At 35.7% G+C, this 22,989-nt stretch overlaps 1 protein-coding gene and 2 long non-coding RNA genes across 5 annotated transcripts in view; all 3 read left to right on the plus strand.

The window, feature by feature from the left end:
- Window positions 1–12,221, plus strand: part of kank4 (KN motif and ankyrin repeat domains 4) — a 48,356-nt gene extending 36,135 nt beyond the window's left edge. For all 3 annotated transcript variants that reach the window (XM_079432183.1, XM_079432181.1, XM_079432182.1), the window contains 7 exons: window positions 3,599–3,692; window positions 5,822–6,055; window positions 7,287–7,371; window positions 7,481–7,700; window positions 8,168–8,310; window positions 8,532–8,732; window positions 10,148–12,221. In XM_079432183.1, coding sequence (XP_079288309.1) covers window positions 3,599–3,692; window positions 5,822–6,055; window positions 7,287–7,371; window positions 7,481–7,700; window positions 8,168–8,310; window positions 8,532–8,732; window positions 10,148–10,261 — 1,091 coding nt within the window. In that variant the 3' untranslated portion in view covers window positions 10,262–12,221. The remainder of the gene's footprint in view (window positions 1–3,598; window positions 3,693–5,821; window positions 6,056–7,286; window positions 7,372–7,480; window positions 7,701–8,167; window positions 8,311–8,531; window positions 8,733–10,147) is intronic.
- An 854-nt stretch (window positions 12,222–13,075) lies between these two features.
- Window positions 13,076–17,201, plus strand: LOC306879336. The gene is made up of 5 exons (XR_013785001.1): window positions 13,076–13,227; window positions 13,367–13,477; window positions 13,611–13,775; window positions 13,881–13,997; window positions 14,450–17,201. It is a non-coding gene; the product is annotated as an uncharacterized lncRNA (long non-coding RNA).
- A 2,292-nt stretch (window positions 17,202–19,493) lies between these two features.
- Window positions 19,494–22,661, plus strand: LOC306878783. Its single transcript, XR_013784968.1, has 5 exons — window positions 19,494–19,650; window positions 19,790–19,900; window positions 20,034–20,198; window positions 20,288–20,404; window positions 20,882–22,661. It is a non-coding gene; the product is annotated as an uncharacterized lncRNA (long non-coding RNA).
- The last annotated feature ends 328 nt before the right edge of the window (window positions 22,662–22,989 follow it).

A 22,989-nucleotide genomic window follows, 5' to 3' on the forward strand; every position in this document is an offset into this window, starting at 1 on the left:
TATAACACTACTCAGTATTCTATGACCCATACGAATTTATTTGTATTTGTAACCAATTGTATGGTTCTAAAGTTAAAAGTATTACATTGTAGATACTGTTAATAGATTAATATTGTATGTTCCAGTGTCTGTCCAATCATATGAAAAATGCATTTACTATACCATTAATGGTCACACTTTATTTTAAGGTCCAATTCTTGCTATTAACAAATCATTAACTATGACTTTTGCCTCAATAAACTCCTAATTTGCTTCTTATTAATAGATAGTAAGATATGTAGTTGTTAAGTTTAGGTAATTGGTAGGATTAGGGATGTAGAATATGGTCATGCAGAATATGTACTTTATAAGTACTAATAAAATGTTAATAATGGACATGCTAATAAGCAACTAGTTAGTAGTGAGAATTGGTCCCTATACTAAAGTGTTACCCAGTTAATACACTTTACATTCAAGCACTTACAAATACTATTGACATCATGTTGTCCATTGATAACTAGCAAACATTCCAGTTTAATCTGTTCTACATAAGAAGTTGACCCATACGTCTGAAAAAACTCTGCTTACAAGCAATGTGAAACAGGCTTTGCTGAGTTTGAAGGGAAGGTTTTGGGAGCTAGAGATGACAATCTAAAGAGCTAAAACAAATGTTAAAGTTAACTTGAAATAATAAGTTCAAATATGCATATTTTTGCCTGATTATGTATGCATGTGTGGCACTGAACCCCGTCTGTTGCAATGCAGGGACCCAGTGGCATTGCGCATTCACATTGAAGTTGCTTACTGTATGCCAAGATAATTTAGGAGATGTGTGTTGACAGTTTAAAAGCATCTGGCTCGTATTACAGTGCTTGCAAAATGATGCGGTCTCATAAATACTGGCATCCATTGTTATTTGTGCAACCACAGTTAATTATGCTCTTTTGTTCTAATTATGTTCTTCTGCAATCCCACTGAATGTTGTACTATGGTCACTTAAAAGCAACCTGTTTTACTAAATTGAGGCTAATTTTGATCCCGACTTATTTTGCTGTGTCCTATGGAATGCACACTGTCTCGTGGGACTTTTTTGAGTTTTTTTTATAGTTCCCAGAAGCTTTTCAAACATTTTGATGTCTTGTGTTTTGTTGTAATTGCATCCACTGGCACCTTTGGTTGTTACACACCTCTGTTCTCTTCAACAATCTGAGAAAAACACCAGTTAATTTCAAGTTCAAGTTCATTTATTTATCAAGCGCATTTAAAAACAGCCACAAGACTGACCAAAGTGCTGTACATTAAAATAAAACCATAAACACATAAAACAGAGATAATACAACATATAAATTAAAAACCAAAAAGGAATGACAAATAGACATTCTTAAAACAGAGTAATAATCCAGACCATAATACGTTGTAATAAGAAAGGGATATTAGTAGACCAGATCAAACAAATGTGTTTTTAAAAGTGACTTGAAAATGGATAGGGAAGATGCCACTCTAATCTCAGGCGGCAGATTGTTCCATAACCGAGGCCCGACCACAGAGAAAGCTTGATCCCCTCTACGTTTAAGTCTGGACAGAGGGACTAAAAGGAGATTCTGATCACTGGATCTTAGACTTCTAGTGGGAGTATAAAAACAGCTCTGAAAGATAGCTAGGGGCTTGGTTATGTAAAGATTTGTACACCAATAAAATAATTTTTAAATCGATTCTAAATTGAATAGGCAGCCAGTGGAGGGCCCTCAGTATAGGGGTGATGTGATTATATTTGCGACTATTTTGAATAAATCTAGCAGCAGCGTTTGCGTTTACAGCAAGTGATTTGTGATTTTGAAATACCGTAGTGAGTTGCAGTAATTTAAACGTGAGGTAATAAAGGCGCGGACAACAGTCTCTAACATTGTGGCATTTTAGACAGCAAGCGTAGCTGATAAAAACTGGAACCAATTACAGAAGAGATGTGTTTATCCAATTTTAATGACTCATCGAGATGGACACCCAGATTTCGCACCCGAGAAGATCTGGAGGCCGATAAGCTGCCCAGATCTAGGCTGATAGCCTGAGAATGATCAGTAGGACTAAAAACAATCACCTCTGTTTTATCTTCATTTAATGTTAATACATTTTGAGCAAGCCAGATTTTGACCTCTTCTAAGCACCTTATTAAAGTACAAAGTGCTGAAGGATAATTTTTCTTAAAAGATAAAATAAAGATAAAAAAAGATAGATGAGAACAAGATCCATAAAACACTGATTAAAATTAGACCCAAATTTATAAGAATAGGACCGAGACAGCGTTACAGATTTCTTAGTAAAATGAGAAAGATTAGGAAGAGACATTAAATAAATAAAATCGGCTTATGGTCAGAAAGCAGAAAATCAGATATCTCAATATCAGAAACGGCAAACCAATGAGAGAGTACAAGATCCAAAATATGGCCCTGAACGTGAGTGAAGTCCTTTATCCACTGAACCAAACTAAAAGAGTCAATAAGTTTGAGAAACACCTTTGATAACAAGTTTGACTGACAGCATACATGGATGTTAAAATCGCCCACTAATAAAAGGCGGTCGTACTTTATGGCAATATTGCCTATAAATTCAGTAAACTGCTGTATGAAGTCCTTTGCTGAATGAGGGGGACAGTAAAACACCCCTAATAAAACAGGACCGGTCCAGTCAAGATGGAGAAGTTGAACTTCAAAACTGGTAAACACATCCACTGAAACAGACCGACAGCGTTCAAGAAAGGAGTCTTTTAAAATAGTTACTAGTCCACCCCTTTTCCTATTCGGGCGGGGAGAATTAAAAAAGCTGCAGTCTACCGGAACCAATTCGGAGAAGGGAGTTAAATCACCAACCTTGGTCCAGGATTCAGTGATGAACATAAAATCCAGACAATGCGTAGTGAAGAAATCGTTTAGCAGAAAGGTCTTATTCACCAGAGATCGAGCGTTGATTAGAGCCATTTTTGGCGGGGGAATCGCCTCCAGAGAAAGCGATGCTCTGCTCAGCGAGCGCAGAGGGAGTCACTCCGTTGCGCTGGCGACAGAGGCCGATCCGAGGAAGGCCATCCAAGGAGACAAGGGACGGAGACAGGGGGAGAATAGGTCGACGCCACCTACAAGGCAAATCCAGTGGCCGCCAGGCAACAGGGCCATGGCACGATGACTCGCGGGAAAGGCCAGGCCAGAAGCCACCCACTAGGGAACAAATCTCTGGAAATGCTTTGTTCTATTCTATCTCTTTTACGATCACATGACTGATGAGAATTTCTTGTGGTCTAGGTAAGAATGGTGGTCTCTTTTTATTTCTTTTGAAATATAAGTACCTCTGTGACTAACAGTTGTTTTGACAGTTTGGTGTGCTACATTATGAATGAGTACATCTGACTTACCCGCTCTGTGGAGCACAGCAAGTGTACGGCTCAGCATTTGTTGTTCACATTACTTCTGGTAAAGGCATTTCAAGACATTCAAAAGTAATATCTCCTAGACTTCTTTATTTTCAGGTTGGACAAATGGATTGTGTGATGCATAGAGTTAGTGCTAGGGATGATGAACAGGTGCAAACTTGGCTTACATTTTCACTTATCTGACCATCTCCCCCTTATCAGGCCTCAAATCCATCATGAAGAAGAACAGTTGTCCTGACAAACAGGGCAAAGGGGGAGCGAAGAAGAACTTGAAGTTTGTTGGCGTAAATGGAGGGTATGTTTTTTGGCATATTTCTCTGCATGCAGCAAAATAGTTTATATGGATGGTAATGCTTTTCATAAAATCACCTGTGTAAAACTCCTTAAAGTCTAATGGGGGACATAAATGAAGGTTATGCCTTACATTTACTAATTCCCCCAGAATCACAGTTGCTGGTGTTTTCATGTGAAGTGTTGAAGGATGAGCCTATTTCATTAACATCCATGCATCAGATGTCCGGCCTGTCTCTTTGCATCCCTTAATTTGTTTCATCCTTCATCACAGTGCTCTGTTAGAAATGGGCCATGAGGTGTCAGCATTGTTTTCTGTGAGAGCCGCTGCATGATGAGTGAGGCCTAGTGAGATGACACAAAGAACAAAGTCCTCTCTTTGCCCCTCTCTCTCACTTGCTGTGTCTCTGTCTGTCTTCCTGTTGCTGTGTGCGCCGGTGAATGATTTGTTTAGCTTGCCAGCAGAGATGGTTCTGTCTCAGCTGTATTTGACCAGCCTTCAACAATAAGATAATTATCCTCCTGATAGAGTAGGGCAAACAGCTGGCCTGCCTGATCAGAAAGGAATAGCTAAAATCAGCTTAACTGATCTATTTCTTTAGCACATAAATTTGGAGTTCTCTAATTTCATTGAGCGTATTGATCTATTTATTAATTCATTGAAAATATATTTGCTTTTAATCTTCATATACCAAAACATTTATTTCAGGTGCAAGAAAATACATTTCTAATCTTACAGACTACAATAAAGCCTACATTTATGCTTTATTCATTACTTATTTCTATTCAAAATTGTATTCATATGTGTTATGGACAAAAAAAAAATCTTCAAATGTATTATCTTGGGTTGAAATATATGGAAGGCAAAATATATTTAAATGCTTTGCATTTAAAAAAGAAAATGCATTTATTTATTTATTTTAAATGGCCAAAAATATATTGGTAGACAATTCATTTACATAAAACATATTTTTGTAAGTATATTTTTTTCGCTTGCAGTAGTGCTGTACCATGAATTGCTGGTGTTTAAGATACTCATATCAGAGATTTCTGGAGTTGGCACCCATTTTGTTATGCTGCAATATGCTGGTTCCTTGAGCAGAAGAGTTCAGAATTAATTAATACGCATGACTGGTTAACAAAACACAAGGACCTTATCTTATCAGTATGTCAAAACATGCATATCTATATTGTGAATAATATCAAGTGACATACATGTATGACCTTTTATTTATACTGCTGTTTTGAAATATTATTTGAAAAGACTCAGACCGTGTGGGAGTGTTGGCAGATTTGGCTTGCGTCTATGTCTGATAGACTGTGATTATCCTGAGAGAGGCCCTGCACTGCTGTTGTTCGATGACAGCTGGTGATTTCAGAATTTGCACACAGTTTTGACCCAAACCACCATAATATAATTTAATTCTGTTACTTAGCGCTGTCAGCCAAGCACAAATAGCAGTATCAAAACGCTGAATCGCCACCTTTGGCTGCCCAGCATGTTCATTTTCTGTCCAATTCTCTTATTTATAAGCCGTATGCAGAGCTATTAGACTAATCACATTTGGAAATCTTGATTACTAAGACGATAGCAGAAGAGCATAACACTCAACCAACGCATGGCCTCCTTGTCTCTGATTTGAGGTACTCAAAAGAGGCCCTCATACTCACCACCCTAATAAATGTATAGTCACCTGACCTGCATCTATAGGCCTCCATTCACCCATATCCCTGAGGAATTGTGGGAATGCCATTCCTCTTGCCTGTCTGAAAACATCCATGAAGAGCGGCATTATTCAGACCGACTCAACACATAAGAACCCCTCAGACCCCACAGAGGACCCTCTCATTTGAAGAACTTGTATAAACACAAGAATTTTACTTGTCCATTCACAACCAACAAATTACATTGGTTTGCCATTAGCAGTAAGGACTGCGTAGAATATAGATTAAAAGACCCTTTTATCTTATTAATGTAAACCAAATAGTTATAAAAAGTTCTGGTGAAAATAAAATTATATAAAATAAAATTGTCATTACTAAACATAAAATCCTGATTATAGAAAAGTGTGCTAATGCAAAATGGGGTACTATTAAAAGAATCCCTTTGACTGAAGTTATCTGTGTGTCCAGCTATGAGACCACCTCCAGTGAGGACTCCAGTGGGGAGGAGGATCAGGACAAGGTTGAGGAGTTGGATAGCTCGGAGCCTGAGGTGGAGCAGGAAGAGGAGAGTGGAACGGCCCAGGAGGAGGCTGCTGCTGCTGGGGAGCAAGGTGATGGGGTTCAGGCGGAGGTGGCAGAGGGCTCTGAGGAGCCTGATGCTGCTCAGGCCGCCATGGGACCCCAGGAGGAGCAGCCTGTCAGGTGAGATGGAGGGCCGTGGTGAAAAGAGGGGGTTGGAGTGATTGCTTTTCTTTTTGCTAACAACAAGTAACTCATTCAAGCCCTTACGGCTTAAGTGGTCAATTGATGAGAGTTATATAATGTTCTACAGCCAATGGCATCTCTGCCATGCATGGTAAAAACTTCAAAGAGAATTTAAGGACGATACACAAGACTTTTATTTTTGTGCTAGTCCCCTTTACCTTTTCAACCTGGTGAGAAAAGCTTATTAGCTCATAATATGCTGGCTTAACACATTAAAGTGTGCAGTGACCCTTCATGCATGTCTCCCAAGGCAGGAACCTCTGTTATGAATCAGACACAATCCTGCCTTTTGTTCTGTCCAACATCTGGCAGGAAAGTACAAGCGCTGAGTGACAAGTTTAATATGCCCAGTCACTGGTCCACTTAAAGGACTGCTTCAGAACAAAAGACTGAATCATTTAAAGCTACATGGCCGTATGGGAAAACCGGAGCGTGTGGTCTTCTTTTATGATTATGAAAACACCTTTCTTATTAAAATATTAATGATTTTGGGATAGAGAAAGCTGTAATTATAAATTTTTCTAATTTTCTGCTGTTTTGGTAAAGTTGGCAGACAAACAAATGGCTGATGATGCTGAAATTTTATCTGCATGCACTCTCATACACCAGACACAAAGATACATTTATATCATGCTTTAGTTCTAAGTTAATATTACTGAACCATATTAGATAATATTCTTCTGCAACTAGTTCCAACCATCAATATCTAATAGGATCAAAAGTGTCAAACTTTTGGCACAGTAAGATTTTCTTTCTTTCTTTCTTTCTTTCTTTCTTTTAAAATTATTTAAAATCTTTATTTAAATCTCACTGACCCCAAACTTTTGAATGAGTTAATGTAGGTATAGGCCCACCAGTACACAAGGGTTTAAAAACACACATACAGAAGAATGTAAAATGATAAACAATTCATTCTCCATGTGTATCAAATACAGATATTCTTTTGAGGCTCAGGTCTGCAGCCAATCTGTATTTGACAGTGATGTAATTCGTCTGAAGTTGAAAGACTGATGCATGATTTAATATCACTTTTTCTGGGAAGTAGCTTTTCATTGTCTCTTTTTGTAAACAGTTTCTTAGGCTGCAGAAAAGACATGTCCTGTCTATTTATTTATGAGTTTGATGTGTCCCTGTGATTTAAATTACAGCTAAATCTGTGTCATTGCAGTGAGTTAGTTGATAAGAACTTCATGGCTGCTTGTCATTTCCTGAAGGATCGCATGGCTGAGGTTGCTTCCCCAAATAAAGACATGGTAAGCAGTTAATATTGATTAATGTTGAAAATAAATGCACTCATCATGCTCAATATAGATGTAATCTTAAAGTACTTCAGTGACCTAACTCTTGACTGTTGAATCTCAGAGGCAGGTTCTGATGGTGTTATATCAGGAGTGGTTCCGTGTGTCCAGTCAGAAGGACTCTCAGGCAGAGACGGTCACGCTGTACCTGAGGGAGGTGGGCTACCACACTCCCACTCTGATGCGCTACATAGTAAACCTGGCTGATGGCAATGGAAACATGGCACTGCATTACAGTGTGTCCCATTCCAACTTTTCTGTGGTCAAGCTGTTACTAGACACAGGTGAGAGACCTGCATGTTCATACCTGAGGCAAGTTTAACCTAATAATCAGCATTTTTAATTAGAATTTTAATTTGTATTTAATTTTTAATGCCAAAATCTACAATCCCAAAATGTCCAAAGAATTGAATGAATGAATGAATGATGCATTTATATAGCGCTTTTTATTGTGTATAGCTGTACACCGAAAGCGCTTTACAATCATGTGGGGGGGGTTTCTCAGAATTGCTGATTAATTGGTTTGGATATAGAAGTCTGTTGTCTAATTCAAGTTTTTACATTTACAGCAATTTTATATTATTTTTACACATATAGTAGCAGTTTCCACTCTTGTCTTTTGTGTGTGTATCAATTTATTTATTTGATTGAATGGAAACAGATGATGTTCAGTTCTCAACTTCTGCTTCTCACTCGCTTTCACTTCAAACTCTATATATACCAAAGTTCTCTTTAATTTTATATTAATTAGGACTGTGTGAGGTGGATCATCAGAACAAGGCCGGCTACACTGCTATAATGTTGGCAGCTCTTACTGCGGCAGAGAGCCCTGAGGACATGGAAGTGGCTCATCAGCTATTGAGAATGGGCAAAATCAATGCTCGAGCCAGCCAGGTACACACAGCAAGATAGCACGATATCCTGTACTGCAAAAACACACAATTTTGTCGTGTAGGCCTACTGACATTTGTTATACCAGACAACTACATTCTAAATGGTTTATGTTGTACAAATTGTTTATGAGTGCAGCAATCAGCTGTTATTTAGTACATTATTATATGGTATGATGAAGATTGTTTTATGTAAATAAGATTTTTTTTATTACTCCACTCTAGTCAGGGCAGACAGCACTGATGCTTGCCGTTAGTCATGGCCGGACGATGATGGTCCATGTTCTTCTGGACTGCAGTGCTGATGTGAACATACAGGACCAGGATGGATCCACTGCTCTGATGTGTGCCTGTGAGCACGGCCATACTGAGATAGCCAAAATACTGCTGGACAGACCAGAGTGTGACATATCACTCACAGATAAGGTGAGTGAGACGCAGCATTTAAAAACACCCCTTTTACTCTGAGGTCACTGCATTCCCATACTATTCTTGAAAATAGGAATTTTGCATTTTTACTCCACATTAGAAATTCGATGGGCCTATTACTTTGCTTTTTTATATGCATTTTAGAAAAATACATTGTAAAAATTATGTGATCAATAAGTCATGGTAACCTATGTTTTTTTTTATTGAAGTAGGTAGAAATGTTTTAGTGTAAGTGCTTTTGACAGTATGTGACACTTCAAAGTGCAAGACACATTTGGAAATATGTTAAAGAGAAATTTTAGGGAAAACTATGAGCCTCAGTGCTTTCACAAAAGAGCCACATGAAACTGACAAGCCATCAGTTGAGTGCTTATTTTATTTAAAGGAAATGCAACACTGCTACCTAGTGGTAAAAAGTAGTTACTTCAGATTTTTATTATAGTCATTTACTTATTAGTTATTTACTATTAATGGGTCTAGCTTTTATTATTATAAATAAAAATGTAGTCTTATATTATTATTAGAAAAACATATTAACATAACTATAGTTTGTATGTTAAATCTTTTCTTAGAATAATATATACACTACTGTTCAAAAGTTGGGCTCGGTAAGTTTTTTTATTATTATTATTATTTTCATTTTTATTATTATTATGTGTTTTGAAAGTCTCTTATACTAAAAATCCTACATATATTCATTTATTTAATTTTTTAAAAATATTACTATTTAAAATAACTGTTTTCTATTTTAATGTTTTAAAATGTAATTTATTCCTGTGATGGCAGATCTGATTTTTTTTAGCAGCCATTACTCCGGTCTTTAGTGTCACACAATCCTTCAGAAATCATTTTATTTTGCTGATTCAGTGCTCAAGAAATATTACTTATTATTATCAATGTTGAAAACAGATAGGCTGCAAAAATGTCTGAGTATTGACTATTTAATGCTTACATTTAATATACTAATGCTTAATTCTCAATATTGTTTCCTTTTGAAAAAAGAATGGGTGTTATTGCCAGTTATGACAATTTCTCAGAATCTGACAGTTGAATCCGTCCCACAGGCTGGTGAAGCCATAATAATGCATCTTTAATCACTTAAACAAACTGAGTGCATTTAATGCAGTGGTTCTCAGCTGGACTGTGACCCAAATATTAATCACAGGTCTGTTCTTATGGGGTTACAAAGTGTGCATATAAGAGAAGAAAAAGCATACTTACATTTTTTTTTATTTAATATTTTGCTGTTCACACCAATCTCTGTGTGTCCATTTCAAACAATCACAATAGGATCTACACAAATTAGGAATATCCCAGTGTGGGCAGGTTGTGAGACCTGATCATCCTCATAAACCACAAACTTGCCTTTCAGCATCATTTAAATTTCATTTCTTTTCCTCTATCACTAATAGGATGGACACACAGCTCTGTCGGTAGCCATGAAGGCTTCCCACTCAGACATTGTTGGACTTCTGAAAGCTCGCGCTGATCCAGCTTCGGACACAGATCCTACAGCTCCGCTCTGAGTTCAAAGGCCTTGTCTTCATGTCCAACTGGTTCTGCCAGATTCATCTTTCTACTGCCTCAACCTGACTCGCTGACCAGGCCAGCAGTCAACAATAGAGAGACAGCACTTACCAGTAATTTGCAGATTCTCTGTTTGAGAAACGGCCAATGAGAAATGTACTTAAGTACGCCAATCAAAGATGCCATGGAGAGTGGGCTTCCCTAAACTTCCCAGAAGGTCCCCATTTGCCCTGAAGCACAGCTACTGTAGCTATTTAGCAGGCATGGTACATTGTTACATGTTTTGGCCTTCTATTATCAGGTAATGTGACTATATTTTTGTTAGGCGATCAAGCGTAATCTACAAATGTTATTAAAGAAGTGATCAGATACTCACTATATTTATTTTTTATTGCACTTTTCTGTAATATCTCCCCTGTGGTGTATCCAAGGCCTGTCTTATAACCTGATGTGTCTTCCTATATGAGGGTTTTTGCGTCAGGCCCAGTACTGAACCATTCCTTGCCTTTGCAGGTGGAACAGAGAAATTAGTTTTACAGTCACACAGCCAGTATGTCTCCCATCTTTAATCCCAACAAAGAGCCAAGCACTGAAAAAGAAAAAAAGGAAAAAACTTGAATGCTTGATTTACAGTAGAAGCTTGTTTTAATTATTTTAAAGGAATAGTTCAACCAAAAATGAAAATTTGCTGAAAATGTATGAAAATGTAAAACCTTCCGGCCAGTGACTGCAAGGCCATCCAACATGTAGATCAGTTTGTTTCTTCATTGTAACAGATTTGCAGAAATTTAGCATTACATCACTTGCTCACCTCACCTGTAGTGAATGGGTGCCGTCAGAATGAGAGTCCAAACAGCTGATAAAAGCATCTCAATAATGCACAAGTAATAATGTTTGTAATAAATAAATCCATCATAATTTTTTTAAACTTCAAACTAGTGAAAAAATTGAGTCTGAATCAGGAGAGAAATATTTATGTATTAGGAGAGAAATATGCACATTGTTTACAAGCAACAACAGTTTAAAACAGTTCTAAACCAATATTTTGATGTGAGATGACAACATGTGATCAACTTTTTCCACTTGAGGAAGCATTATTGTGGATTATGGACTCGTATTTTGGCCAGAAGCAATGTTTTAAATTTAAAATGCCTTGATGGATTTGTTTCATACAGCTTTTCGTTTCACAAGATGTTAATTTTTGCACTGAAGACATGCAGATCACTTGTGGGTTATTGTGATGTTTTTATCAGCTGTTTGGACTCTTATTCCGATGGCACCCATTCAATGCAGAAGATCCTTTGGTGAGTAAGTATGTAATGCTAAATTTCTCCAAATCTGTTCTGATTAAGAAACAAATTAATCTGCATCTTGGATGGCCTGAGGCTGAGTACATTTTCAACAAATTTTCATTTTTGGCTAAACTACTCTTTTAATTATTATTGGTAAGATAACATTTATCTGAATGGTTTAAAATCTTGTTCTGTCCTTTTGTTCACTTCACCCAAGAAGACAAAAGGGTGTGTGGAATATTTCATAACTTAAGTGACAAATTATTATAGCATCAGTTGTCCTTTGTAATTTATTCACTGGCAAAGTTTACTATATACTCTAACCTGCTGCAATATTAACTTCATTACAACTTCTCATCCTGCAAACTGTTTTCAAGTTCCCCTGCAGACAGAATTAAGCAGCACACAATAATGGACTGGACTGTAGTTGCATTATCTGTACATTGTGCCTGCTTAAAATAAAGACTTCAACAGTTGTGATGAAGAGATATGTTTAACGACAAATCAATAAATCTATATATGTATACTGTGTAACAGTATCTTGTGGGGGGTGCTGTGAATTAATACCCTGAAATGTAATGACTATTTATTTCCAATTCTATATTTTTGAGTATATACAAGTATATGCATGGATAAAATATTGACTTAATAAAAACATGCATTTTGTATTTGTCTTTTCTGTGTGGTTTAAAAAAAAAAAGTTTGTTCCTAATACAGTTTATTGAGGGTAAGATGTAGCATGCAAGTCCTAGAAAGTGTTAGAATATCAAATAGAGTTGGCATTAATCCCCAACATATTTGCGGATATATGTATATAGTATAAATTAGATTGCTGTGTTTACAGATTAACCAATTCATCTGTGAGTAAACAGCAATCTAATTCTATCTATCTATCTATCCATCTATCCATCTATCCATCTATCCATCTATCCATCTATCTATCTATCTATCTATCTATCTATCTATCTATCTATCTATCTATCTATCTATATACAATGTATATTAATGTTTCTTAATAAGCATATTAGAAGGATTTCTGAAGGATCATGTGACCATAAAGACTAATGGTTACTGAAAATTCTGCTTTGCCCTCACATGAATAAATTCCATAATATATATTAAAATATAAAACAGTTTTTTTTAATTGTAATAATATTTCACAATAATATTGTATTTTTGATCAAAGAAATTGAGAATTTTTCACATAAAAAAAAACTTGCAGACCCAAACATTTGAATGGTTGTGTATTTTTAAAAGCATACATTTCCAGGGGGATTTTATGAGAGACACTGAAACCTTTAATGAACTTGCTTATCTTCTAACACATTTTGAGTTATTCTCAGTTTACAGGAAGTTGAAAGCATCAACAGAAGGTCTTATGTAAATTAGTAGTTTACATAAAAATGAACAGAGCCATTTAATATTTGAAATATAATACAGCACACAGAAACTATGACGTATGTAAATAATTTAAAACACACTACATCATTTGATAAGATTTCAACCCTTCCACCCTACAGTATGTTTCAATATTATTTTGTAGACTACTTTATATGCAGTTAGAGGAATCTCATTGTGGCTGCCACCATACTTTTTCTTTGTACAACTTTGCCTTTTTCTCTTGATGTGGCTAATATTGGGACTCTGCCTCACCTCTTCATTCATTCACTCAGGTAATGCAAAATAAGATATTTAAGACAATTAAAAGTGTAATCAAATAAATGTTTTTCATATGTATCCTCTATAGCATTTAAGTGTTCCTTTAAAATGCTATTTTACTTATACGGTTTTAAATTCTTTTGAAATGAACAGTTGAAATGCTACAGTGTCTTAGTTTTATGAGTCCAGCCTGTGGGAATCCATTGCTCATGGCTATTTCTGGTGAAGTTTGTGCTGTTTTAAGGATTGATGGAAACACGTCAGGTTAGCTTTATATTGCTACCCCCCTTTTCAGTTTATTTCCGTGAAATATTATATCTTATTGTATCATTTCAAACACCTTAAACTCTCCATTATGTTTAGTGTGGCCATTTCTTTGTGTTTGTGTGTGAAGCAGATGTCAATACATGTATCATAAGGACCTCTTTGCCCAAAGCATATTGTTTGGAGCAGAAGGCGAATAGTTCACCAGTCATAGCATCAGTTGGTTTTGGTTTTGTCAATGTAGCTGTCAGTGTTTCCTGCTGCTCCACTGATCACTGTAACAATGCCAGTCTGCTTGGTGAGTAAACTGCTTTTATGATTTTATTCACATTATGATAGATTATTGTCATAATGTATTTATTTTATTAAAGATATAACCAATACATACACACTTACTTTATAGAGCCCAACAATGCCCCAAATGGATTAAAATGTGTCTCATGCAACAGCATGACAGATAAACAGTGTAATACTGAAGTGTCCTGTGTGGGAGTTCAGGACCTCTGCCTTGATGACACAGGTGTATTGTCTTAAACTACTATTTTCCTATTTAACTGCTTTGTGTTTTATAGTTAGATTATATGTGAATTATGTGAACAATTTATCATGTACACTTACTGACCACTCAGTAAGGGTATTAAATTGCTTTGCAAGCTATCTATCTGCAAAACTCTGTGTTCCACTAGGATCAGTTCTCGGGCCATTTTTGCTTCCATATTATTTATAACTATGAAATTAATTTCATTTTACCCTATTTGTATCTTGTATCTTTTTTATTTTTTCTCTTTTTTTAATGTATCAATGTTTGTGTATGAAAGCTGCAAATAAATGTATTTGTAGTAGTAGTAGTAGTATTTTATGTATTATTTTTTTCTTTTTCATATTATTGTTGTGCATTATTTCATTTGATGTGCCTTTTGAAAACATTCATATATACAGATTAACTATATTGATATCTTTCAAATATTTTAGGTAAAGCAGGATTCCTCATTCAGACACTTTTTCCCCACCTTCAACGTGCTAGACTCAGGGGTTGTGTCTCAAGAAATCTTTGTGGACCTTCATCCATCACCAAGTTCAACTGCATAAGCAATTTAGGTTACCCGGCCATCGATAATAAAGAATTCAGACTTTTTCTGATGGTCTTTATTATTGTTTTTTTCCCCCTGTAATTTCAATTATTATTCATGAATTCTTGAATGCTTTGAAAATGCATACAATCAGTATACTTGAAACTTTTTATGTATATATGTAATTAATTTTGCATAAAAACAAGTGCATTATTCAAGTATCTTTTTACTCCTTGTGTAAACAAAAAAAAACTGATGAAAAACAAGTTTCAGTCAATCAATCAATCAACATTTATTTATATAACAAATTTAAAACACCAGTTGACCAAAGTGCTTTACATGTCTAAAAATTTCTCAAACAGACACAATACACAACAATAAAGTTTAAAGACATTGCATGTCTAAAAATGTTTTGACTATCAATGTAAGTTGTGTCATGCACGATTTAACAGTTGATAAATATGTCCTGAGTATACTGTACAAAAATTATTACTTGGTATTTCATTTGGAGTTTAGTGTAAAAACAGACACTTTTTACATTTCCGAGCAGAAACTACAACTTTTTGCATTCCCATTTGCCCCAATAACAAAAGCAAAACAATCCACAGTAGCATTTATATGGATAAAAACTGAGACATTTACAGAAAAGAGAAAGCTGTCAAATTGCAGTGACTCCCTCAGCCGCTGTATTAGAAACACTTACACAGCATTGTTAACCAGTTTTCAATATATATACAGTGCTGCTTGAAAGTTTGTGAACCCTTAAGAATTTTCTATATTTCTACATAAATATGACCCAAAACATAATCAGATTTTCACATAAGTCCTGAAAGTAGACAAAGAGAACCGAATCAAACGAGTGAGAGAACGTTTATTGAGAAAAATTATCCAGTGTTACATATCTGTGCATTGCAAAAGTATGTTAATTTTTGCTTTCAATATCTGGTGTGACCCCCTTTTGCTGCAGTAACTGAAGGTAAAGTTTCTTCTAAATGCTGATCAGTGCAGAACCTACCTGGTCTCAGGTTGGCAGAACCACTTAAACTATGTGATGTTGGTGGGTTTCCTCCTATGAACTGCTTGCTTAGGTCCTTCCACAACATTTTAATTGGATTAAGGTCTGGACTTTGACTCAGCCATACCAAAACATTAACTTTGTTCTTCTTTCACCATTCTGTGTTAGAATGACTTGTGTGCTTGGGGTTGTTGTCTTGCTGCATGACCCATGTTCTCTTGAGTCTCTGTTCTTAAACAGATGTCCTGACGTTTTCCTTTTGAATTTGCTGGTATAATTCAGAATTCATTGTTCCATCAATGGTGGCAAGCTGTCCCGGCCAAGGTGCAGCAAAACAGGCCCAAGTCATGATAGTACCACCACCACCATGTTTCACAGATGGGATAAGGTTCTTAAGATGGAATGCAGTGTGTTCTTTTCTCCGAACATAATAGCTTCTCATTTAAAGCTATAAGTTCTATTTTGGTGTCATCCATCCATTAAACTTTTCTCCAACAGTCCTCTGGCTTCTCCACATGATCTTTAGCAAGCAATTTTCTTTTTGGAGAACAGTGGCTTTCTTCTTACAACTCTGCCATTCACACCATGGTTGCTCAGTGTTCTCTTGATGGTGGGCTCATGAACATTAACATTAGCCAATGTGAGAAGGCCTTTAGTTGCTTAGAAGTTACCCTGGGAGCTTTTACAACCTCGCAAACTATTACACGCTCTGGTTTGTAGGGATCTTTGTCGGTCGACCACTTCTCGGGAAGGTAACAGTGGTCTTGAATTTCCTCCATTTGTCTGTCTGACTGTGGATTTGTGGAGTCCAAACTCTTTAGAGATGGTATTGTAATCTTTTCTAGCCTGATCAACATCAACTCTTTTTCCGAGGTCCTCAGTAATCTCCTTTGTTCGTGACATGATTCACTTCCACAAACATGATCAGATTTTGATAGATCCCTGTTCTTTAAATAAAACAGGTCAAGTATTAACATTTGATAGTCATTGCACTGACTAAAAACACCTCTGCACAGATGGACTCTAATTTCCCCTTTAAATGAACTGCTAATCCAAGATATTCACATATTTTTGCCACTCACAGATTTCTACTGCCTCAACCTGACTCGCTGACCAGGCCAGCAGTCAACAATAGAGAGACAGCACTTACCAGTAATTCGCAGATTCTCTGTTTGAGAAACGGCCAATGAGAAATGTACTTAAGTACGCCAATCAAAGATGCCATGGAGAGTGGGCTTCCCTAAACTTCCCAGAAGGTCCCCATTTGCCCTGAAGCACAGCTACTGTAGCTATTTAGCAGGCATGGTACATTGTTACATGTTTTGGCCTTCTATTATCAGGTAATGTGACTATATTTTTGTTAGGCGATCAAGCGTAATCTACAAATGTTATTAAAGAAGTGATCAGATACTCACTATATTTATTTTTTATTGCACTTTTCTGTAATATCTCCCCTGTGGTGTATCCAAGGCCTGTCTTATAACCTGATGTGTCTTCCTATATGAGGGTTTTTGCGTCAGGCCCAGTACCGAACCATTCCTTGCCTTTGCAGGTGGAACAGAGAAATTAGTTTTACAGTCACACAGTTATGTTGCCAGTATGTCTCCCATTTTTAATCCCAACAAAGAGCCAAGCACTGAAAAAGAAAAAAAAGGAAAAAACTTGAATGCTGATTTACAGTAGAAGCTTGTTTTAATTATTTTAAAGGAATAGTTCAACCAAAAATGAAAATTTGCTGAAAATGTATATTCACCTTCAGGCCAGTGACTGCAAGGCCATCCAACATGTAGATCAGTTTGTTTCTTCATTTAACAGATTTGCAGAAATTTAGCATTACATCACTTGCTCACCTCACCTGTAGTGAATGGGTGCAGTCAGAATGAGAGTCCAAACAGCTGATAAAAGCATCACAATAATGCACAAGTAATCCACACGACTCCAGTCTATCAGTTAACTGTTGGGCAAAGATGCTTGTTTGTAATAAATAAATCCATCATAATTTTTTTAAACTTCAAACTAGTGAAAAAATTTAGTCTGAATCAGGAGAGAAATATTTATGTATTAGGAGAGAAATATGCACATTGTTTACAAGCAACAACAGTTTAAAACAGTTCTAAACCAATATTTTGATGTGAGATGACAACATGTGATCAACTTTTTCCACTTGAGGAAGCATTATTGTGGATTATGGACTTGTATTTTGGCCAGAAGCAATGTTTTAAATTTAAAATGCCTTGATGGATTTGTTTCATACAGCTTTTCGTTTCACAAGATGTTAATTTTTGCACTGAAGACATGCAGATCACTTGTGGGTTATTGTGATGTTTTTATCAGCTGTTTGGACTCTTATTCCGATGGCACCCATTCAATGCAGAAGATCCTTTGGTGAGTAAGTATGTAATGCTAAATTTCTCCAAATCTGTTCCGATTAAGAAACAAATTAATCTGCATCTTGGATGGCCTGAGGCTGAGTACATTTTCAACAAATTGTCATTTTTGGCTAAACTACTCTTTTAATTATTATTGGTAAGATAACATTTATCTGAATGGTTTAAAATCTTGTTCTGTCCTTTTGTTCACTTCACCCAAGAAGACAAAAGGGTGTGTGGAATATTTCATAACTTAAGTGACAAATTATTATAGCATCAGTTGTCCTTTGTAATTTATTCACTGGCAAAGTTTACTATATACTCTAACCTGCTGCAATATTAACTTCATTACAACTTCTCATCCTGCAAACTGTTTTCAAGTTCCCCTGCAGACAGAATTAAGCAGCACACAATAATGGACTGGACTGTAGTTGCATTATCTGTACATTGTGCCTGCTTAAAATAAAGACTTCAACAGTTGTGATGAAGAGATATGTTTAACGACAAATCAATAAATCTATATATGTATACTGTGTAACAGTATCTTGTGGGGGGTGCTGTGAATTAATACCCTGAAATGTAATGACTATTTATTTCCAATTCTATATTTTTGAGTATATACAAGTATATGCATGGATAAAATATTGACTTAATAAAAACATGCATTTTGTATTTGTCTTTTCTGTGTGGTTTAAAAAAAAAAAGTATGTTCCTAATACAGTTTATTGAGGGTAAGATGTAGCATGCAAGTCCTAGAAAGTGTTAGAATATCAAATAGAGTTGGCATTAATCCCCAACATATTTGCGGATATATGTATATAGTATAAATTAGATTGCTGTGTTTACAGATTAACCAATTCATCTGTGAGTAAACAGCAATCTAATTCTATCTATCTATCTATCCATCTATCCATCTATCCATCTATCCATCTATCTATCTATCTATCTATCTATCTATCTATCTATCTATCTATCTATCTATCTATCTATCTATCTATCTATCTATCTATCTATCTATCTATCTATCTATCTATCTACAATGTATATTAATGTTTCTTAATAAGCATATTAGAAGGATTTCTGAAGGATCATGTGACCATAAAGACTAATGGTTACTGAAAATTCTGCTTTGCCCTCACATGAATAAATTCCATAATATATATTAAAATATAAAACCGTTTTTTTAATTGTAATAATATTTCACAATAGTATTGTATTTTTGATCAAAGAAATGGAGAATTTTTCACATAAAAAAAAAAAACTTGCAGACCCAAACATTTGAATGGTTGTGTATTTTTAAAAGCATACATTTCCAGGGGGATTTTATGAGAGACACTGAAACCTTTAATGAACTTGCTTATCTTCTAACACATTTTGAGTTATTCTCAGTTTACAGGAAGTTGAAAGCATCAACAGAAGGTCTTATGTAAATTAGTAATTTACATAAAAATGAACAGAGCCATTTAATATTTGAAATATAATACAGCACACAGAAACTATGACGTATGTAAATAATTTAAAACACACTACATCATTTGATAAGGTTTCAACCCTTCCACCCTACAGTATGTTTCAATATTATTTTGTAGACTACTTTATATGCAGTTAGAGGAATCTCATTGTGGCTGCCACCATACTTTTTCTTTGTACAACTTTGCCTTTTTCTCTTGATGTGGCTAATATTGGGACTCTGCCTCACCTCTTCATTCATTCACGCAGGTAATGCAAAATAAGATATTTAAGACAATTAAAAGTGTAATCAAATAAATGTTTTTCATATGTATCCTCTATAGCATTTAAGTGTTCCTTTAAAATGCTATTTTATTTATACAATTTTAAATTCTTTTGAAATGAACAGTTGAAATGCTACAGTGTCTTAGTTTTATGAGTCCAGCCTGTGGGAATCCATTGCTCATGGCTATTTCTGGTGAAGTTTGTGCTGTTTTAAGGATTGATGGAAACACGTCAGGTTAGCTTTATATTGCTACCCCCCTTTTCAGTTTATTTCCGTGAAATATTATATCTTATTGTATCATTTCAAACACCTTAAACTCTCCATTATGTTTAGTGTGGCCATTTCTTTGTGTTTGTGTGTGAAGCAGATGTCAATACATGTATCATAAGGACCTCTTTGCCCAAAGCATATTGTTTGGAGCAGAAGGCGAATAGTTCACCAGTCATAGCATCAGTTGGTTTTGGTTTTGTCAATGTAGCTGTCAGTGTTTCCTGCTGCTCCACTGATCACTGTAACAATGCCAGTCTGCTTGGTGAGTAAACTGCTTTTATGATTTTATTCACATTATAATATATTTATTTTATTAAAGATATAACTAATACATACACACTTACTTTATAGAGCCCAACAATGCCCCAAATGGATTAAAATGTGTCTCATGCAACAGCATGACAGATGAACAGTGTAATACTGAAGTGTCCTGTGTGGGAGTTCAGGACCTCTGCCTTGATGACACAGGTGTATTGTCTTAAACTACTATTTTCCTATTTAACTGCTTTGTGTTTTATAGTTAGATTATATGTGAATTATGTGAACAATTTATCATGTACACTTACTGACCACTCAGTAAGGGTATTAAATTGCTTTGCAAGCTATCTATCTGCAAAGCCCAGATGACTGTACATTAGGAAAACAATAAATACTCTGTGTTCCACTAGGATCAGTTCTCGGGCCATTGCTTCCATATTATTTATAACTATGAAATTAATTTCATTTTACCCTATTTGTATCTCGTATCTTTTTTATTATTTCTCTTTTTTAATGTATCAATGTTTGTGTATGAAAGCTGCAAATAAATGTATTTGTAGTAGTAGTATTTTATGTATTATTAGTTTCTTTTTTCATATTATTGTTGTGTATTATTTCATTTGATGTGCCTTTTGAAAACATTCATATATACAGATTAACTATATTGATATCTTTCAAATATTTTAGGTAAAGCAGGATTCCTCATTCAGACACTTTTTCCCCACCTTCAACGTGCTAGACTCAGGGGTTGTGTCTCAAGAAATCTTTGTGGACCTTCATCCATCACTAAGTTCAACTGCATAAGCAATTTAGGTTACCCGGCCATCGATAATAGAGAACTTAGACTTTTTCTGATGGTCTTTATTATTGTTTTTTTCCCCCTGTAATTTCAATTATTATTCATGAATTCTTGAATGTATATATGTAATTATTTTGCATAAAAACAAGTGCATTATTCAAGTATCTTTTTACTCCTTCTGTAAACACTGATGAAAAACAAGTTTCAGTCAATCAATCAATCAACATTTATTTATATAACAAATTTAAAACACCAGTTGACCAAAGTGCTTTACATGTCTAAAAATTTCTCAAACAGACACAATACACAACAATAAAGTTTAAAGACATTGCATGTCTAAAAATGTTTTGACTATCAATGTAAGTTGTCATGCACGATTTAGTTGATAAATATGTCCTGAGTATACTGTACAAAAAATATTACTTGGTATTTCATTTGGAGTTTAGGGTAAAAACAGACACTTTTTACTGGTGTGACCCCCTTTTGCTGCAGTAACTGAAGGTAAAGTTTCTTCTAAATGCTGATCAGTGCAGAACCTACCTGGTCTCAGGTTGGCAGAACCACTTAAACTATGTGATGTTGGTGGGTTTCCTCCTATGAACTGCTTGCTTAGGTCCTTCCACAACATTTTAATTGGATTAAGGTCTGGACTTTGACTCAGCCATACCAAAACATTAACTTTGTTCTTCTTTCACCATTCTGTGTTAGAATGACTTGTGTGCTTGGGGTTGTTGTCTTGCTGCATGACCCATGTTCTCTTGAGTCTCTGTTCTTAAACAGATGTCCTGACGTTTTCCTTTTGAATTTGCTGGTATAATTCAGAATTCATTGTTCCATCAATGATGGCAGGCTGTCCCGGCCAAGATGCAGCAAAACAGGCCCAAGTCATGATAGTACCACCACCACCATGTTTCACAGATGGGATAAGGTTCTTAAGCTGGAATGCAGTGTGTTCTTTTCTCCGAACATAATAGCTTCTCATTTAAACCTATAAGTTCTATTTTGGTGTCATCCATCCATTAAACTTTTCTCCAACAGTCCTCTGGCTTCTCCACATGATCTTTAGCAAGCAATTTTCTTTTTGGAGAACAGTGGCTTTCTTCTTACAACTCTGCCATTCACACCATGGTTGCTCAGTGTTCTCTTGATGGTGGGCTCATGAACATTAATATTAGCCAATGTGAGAAAGGCCTTTAGTTGCTTAGAAGTTACCCTGGGAGCTTTTGCAACCTCGCAAACTATTACACGCTCTGCTTTGTAGGGATCTTTGTTGGTCGACCACTTCTCGGGAAGGTAACAGTGGTCTTGAATTTCCTCCATTTGTCTGTCTGACTGTGGATTTGTGGAGTCCAAACTCTTTAGAGATGGTATTGTAATCTTTTCTAGCCTGATGAGCAACATCAACTCTTTTTCCGAGGTCCTCAGTAATCTCCTTTGTTCGTGACATGATTCACTTCCACAAACATGATCAGATTTTGATAGATCCCTGTTCTTTAAATAAAACAGGTCAAGTACTAACATTTGATAGTCATTGCACTGACTGAAAACACCTCTGCACAGATGGACTCTAATTTCACCTTTAAATGAACTGCTAATCCAAGATATTCACATACTTTTGCCACTCACAGATATGCAATATTGGATAATTTTCCTGAATAAATAAGTGACAAAGAAAATATTTTTGTCTCATTTGTTTGATTGGGTTCTCTTTGTCTATACTTTCAGAACTTGTGCGAAAATCTGATTATGTTTTGGGTCATATTTATGTAGAAATATAGAAAATTCTAAAGGGTTCAGAAACTTTCAAGCAGCACTGTATAGGTTTAAATGTTAATAACTAGAAAATACCTCACAGTCTGTGAAAAGGGATCATGGAAGTCCAACTCAATCATTACATGGAAATGAGATGCCAGTACATTCTTCTTCAGAATTTCTCATTATGTTTCATGGAGCAGAAAAAGTAATGTTTGAAACAATGTGAGTAAAGCGAGTAAAT

This window comes from Barbus barbus (assembly GCF_936440315.1).
Source record: "Barbus barbus genome assembly, chromosome: 13".
Classification (NCBI taxonomy): Eukaryota; Metazoa; Chordata; class Actinopteri; order Cypriniformes; family Cyprinidae; genus Barbus; species Barbus barbus.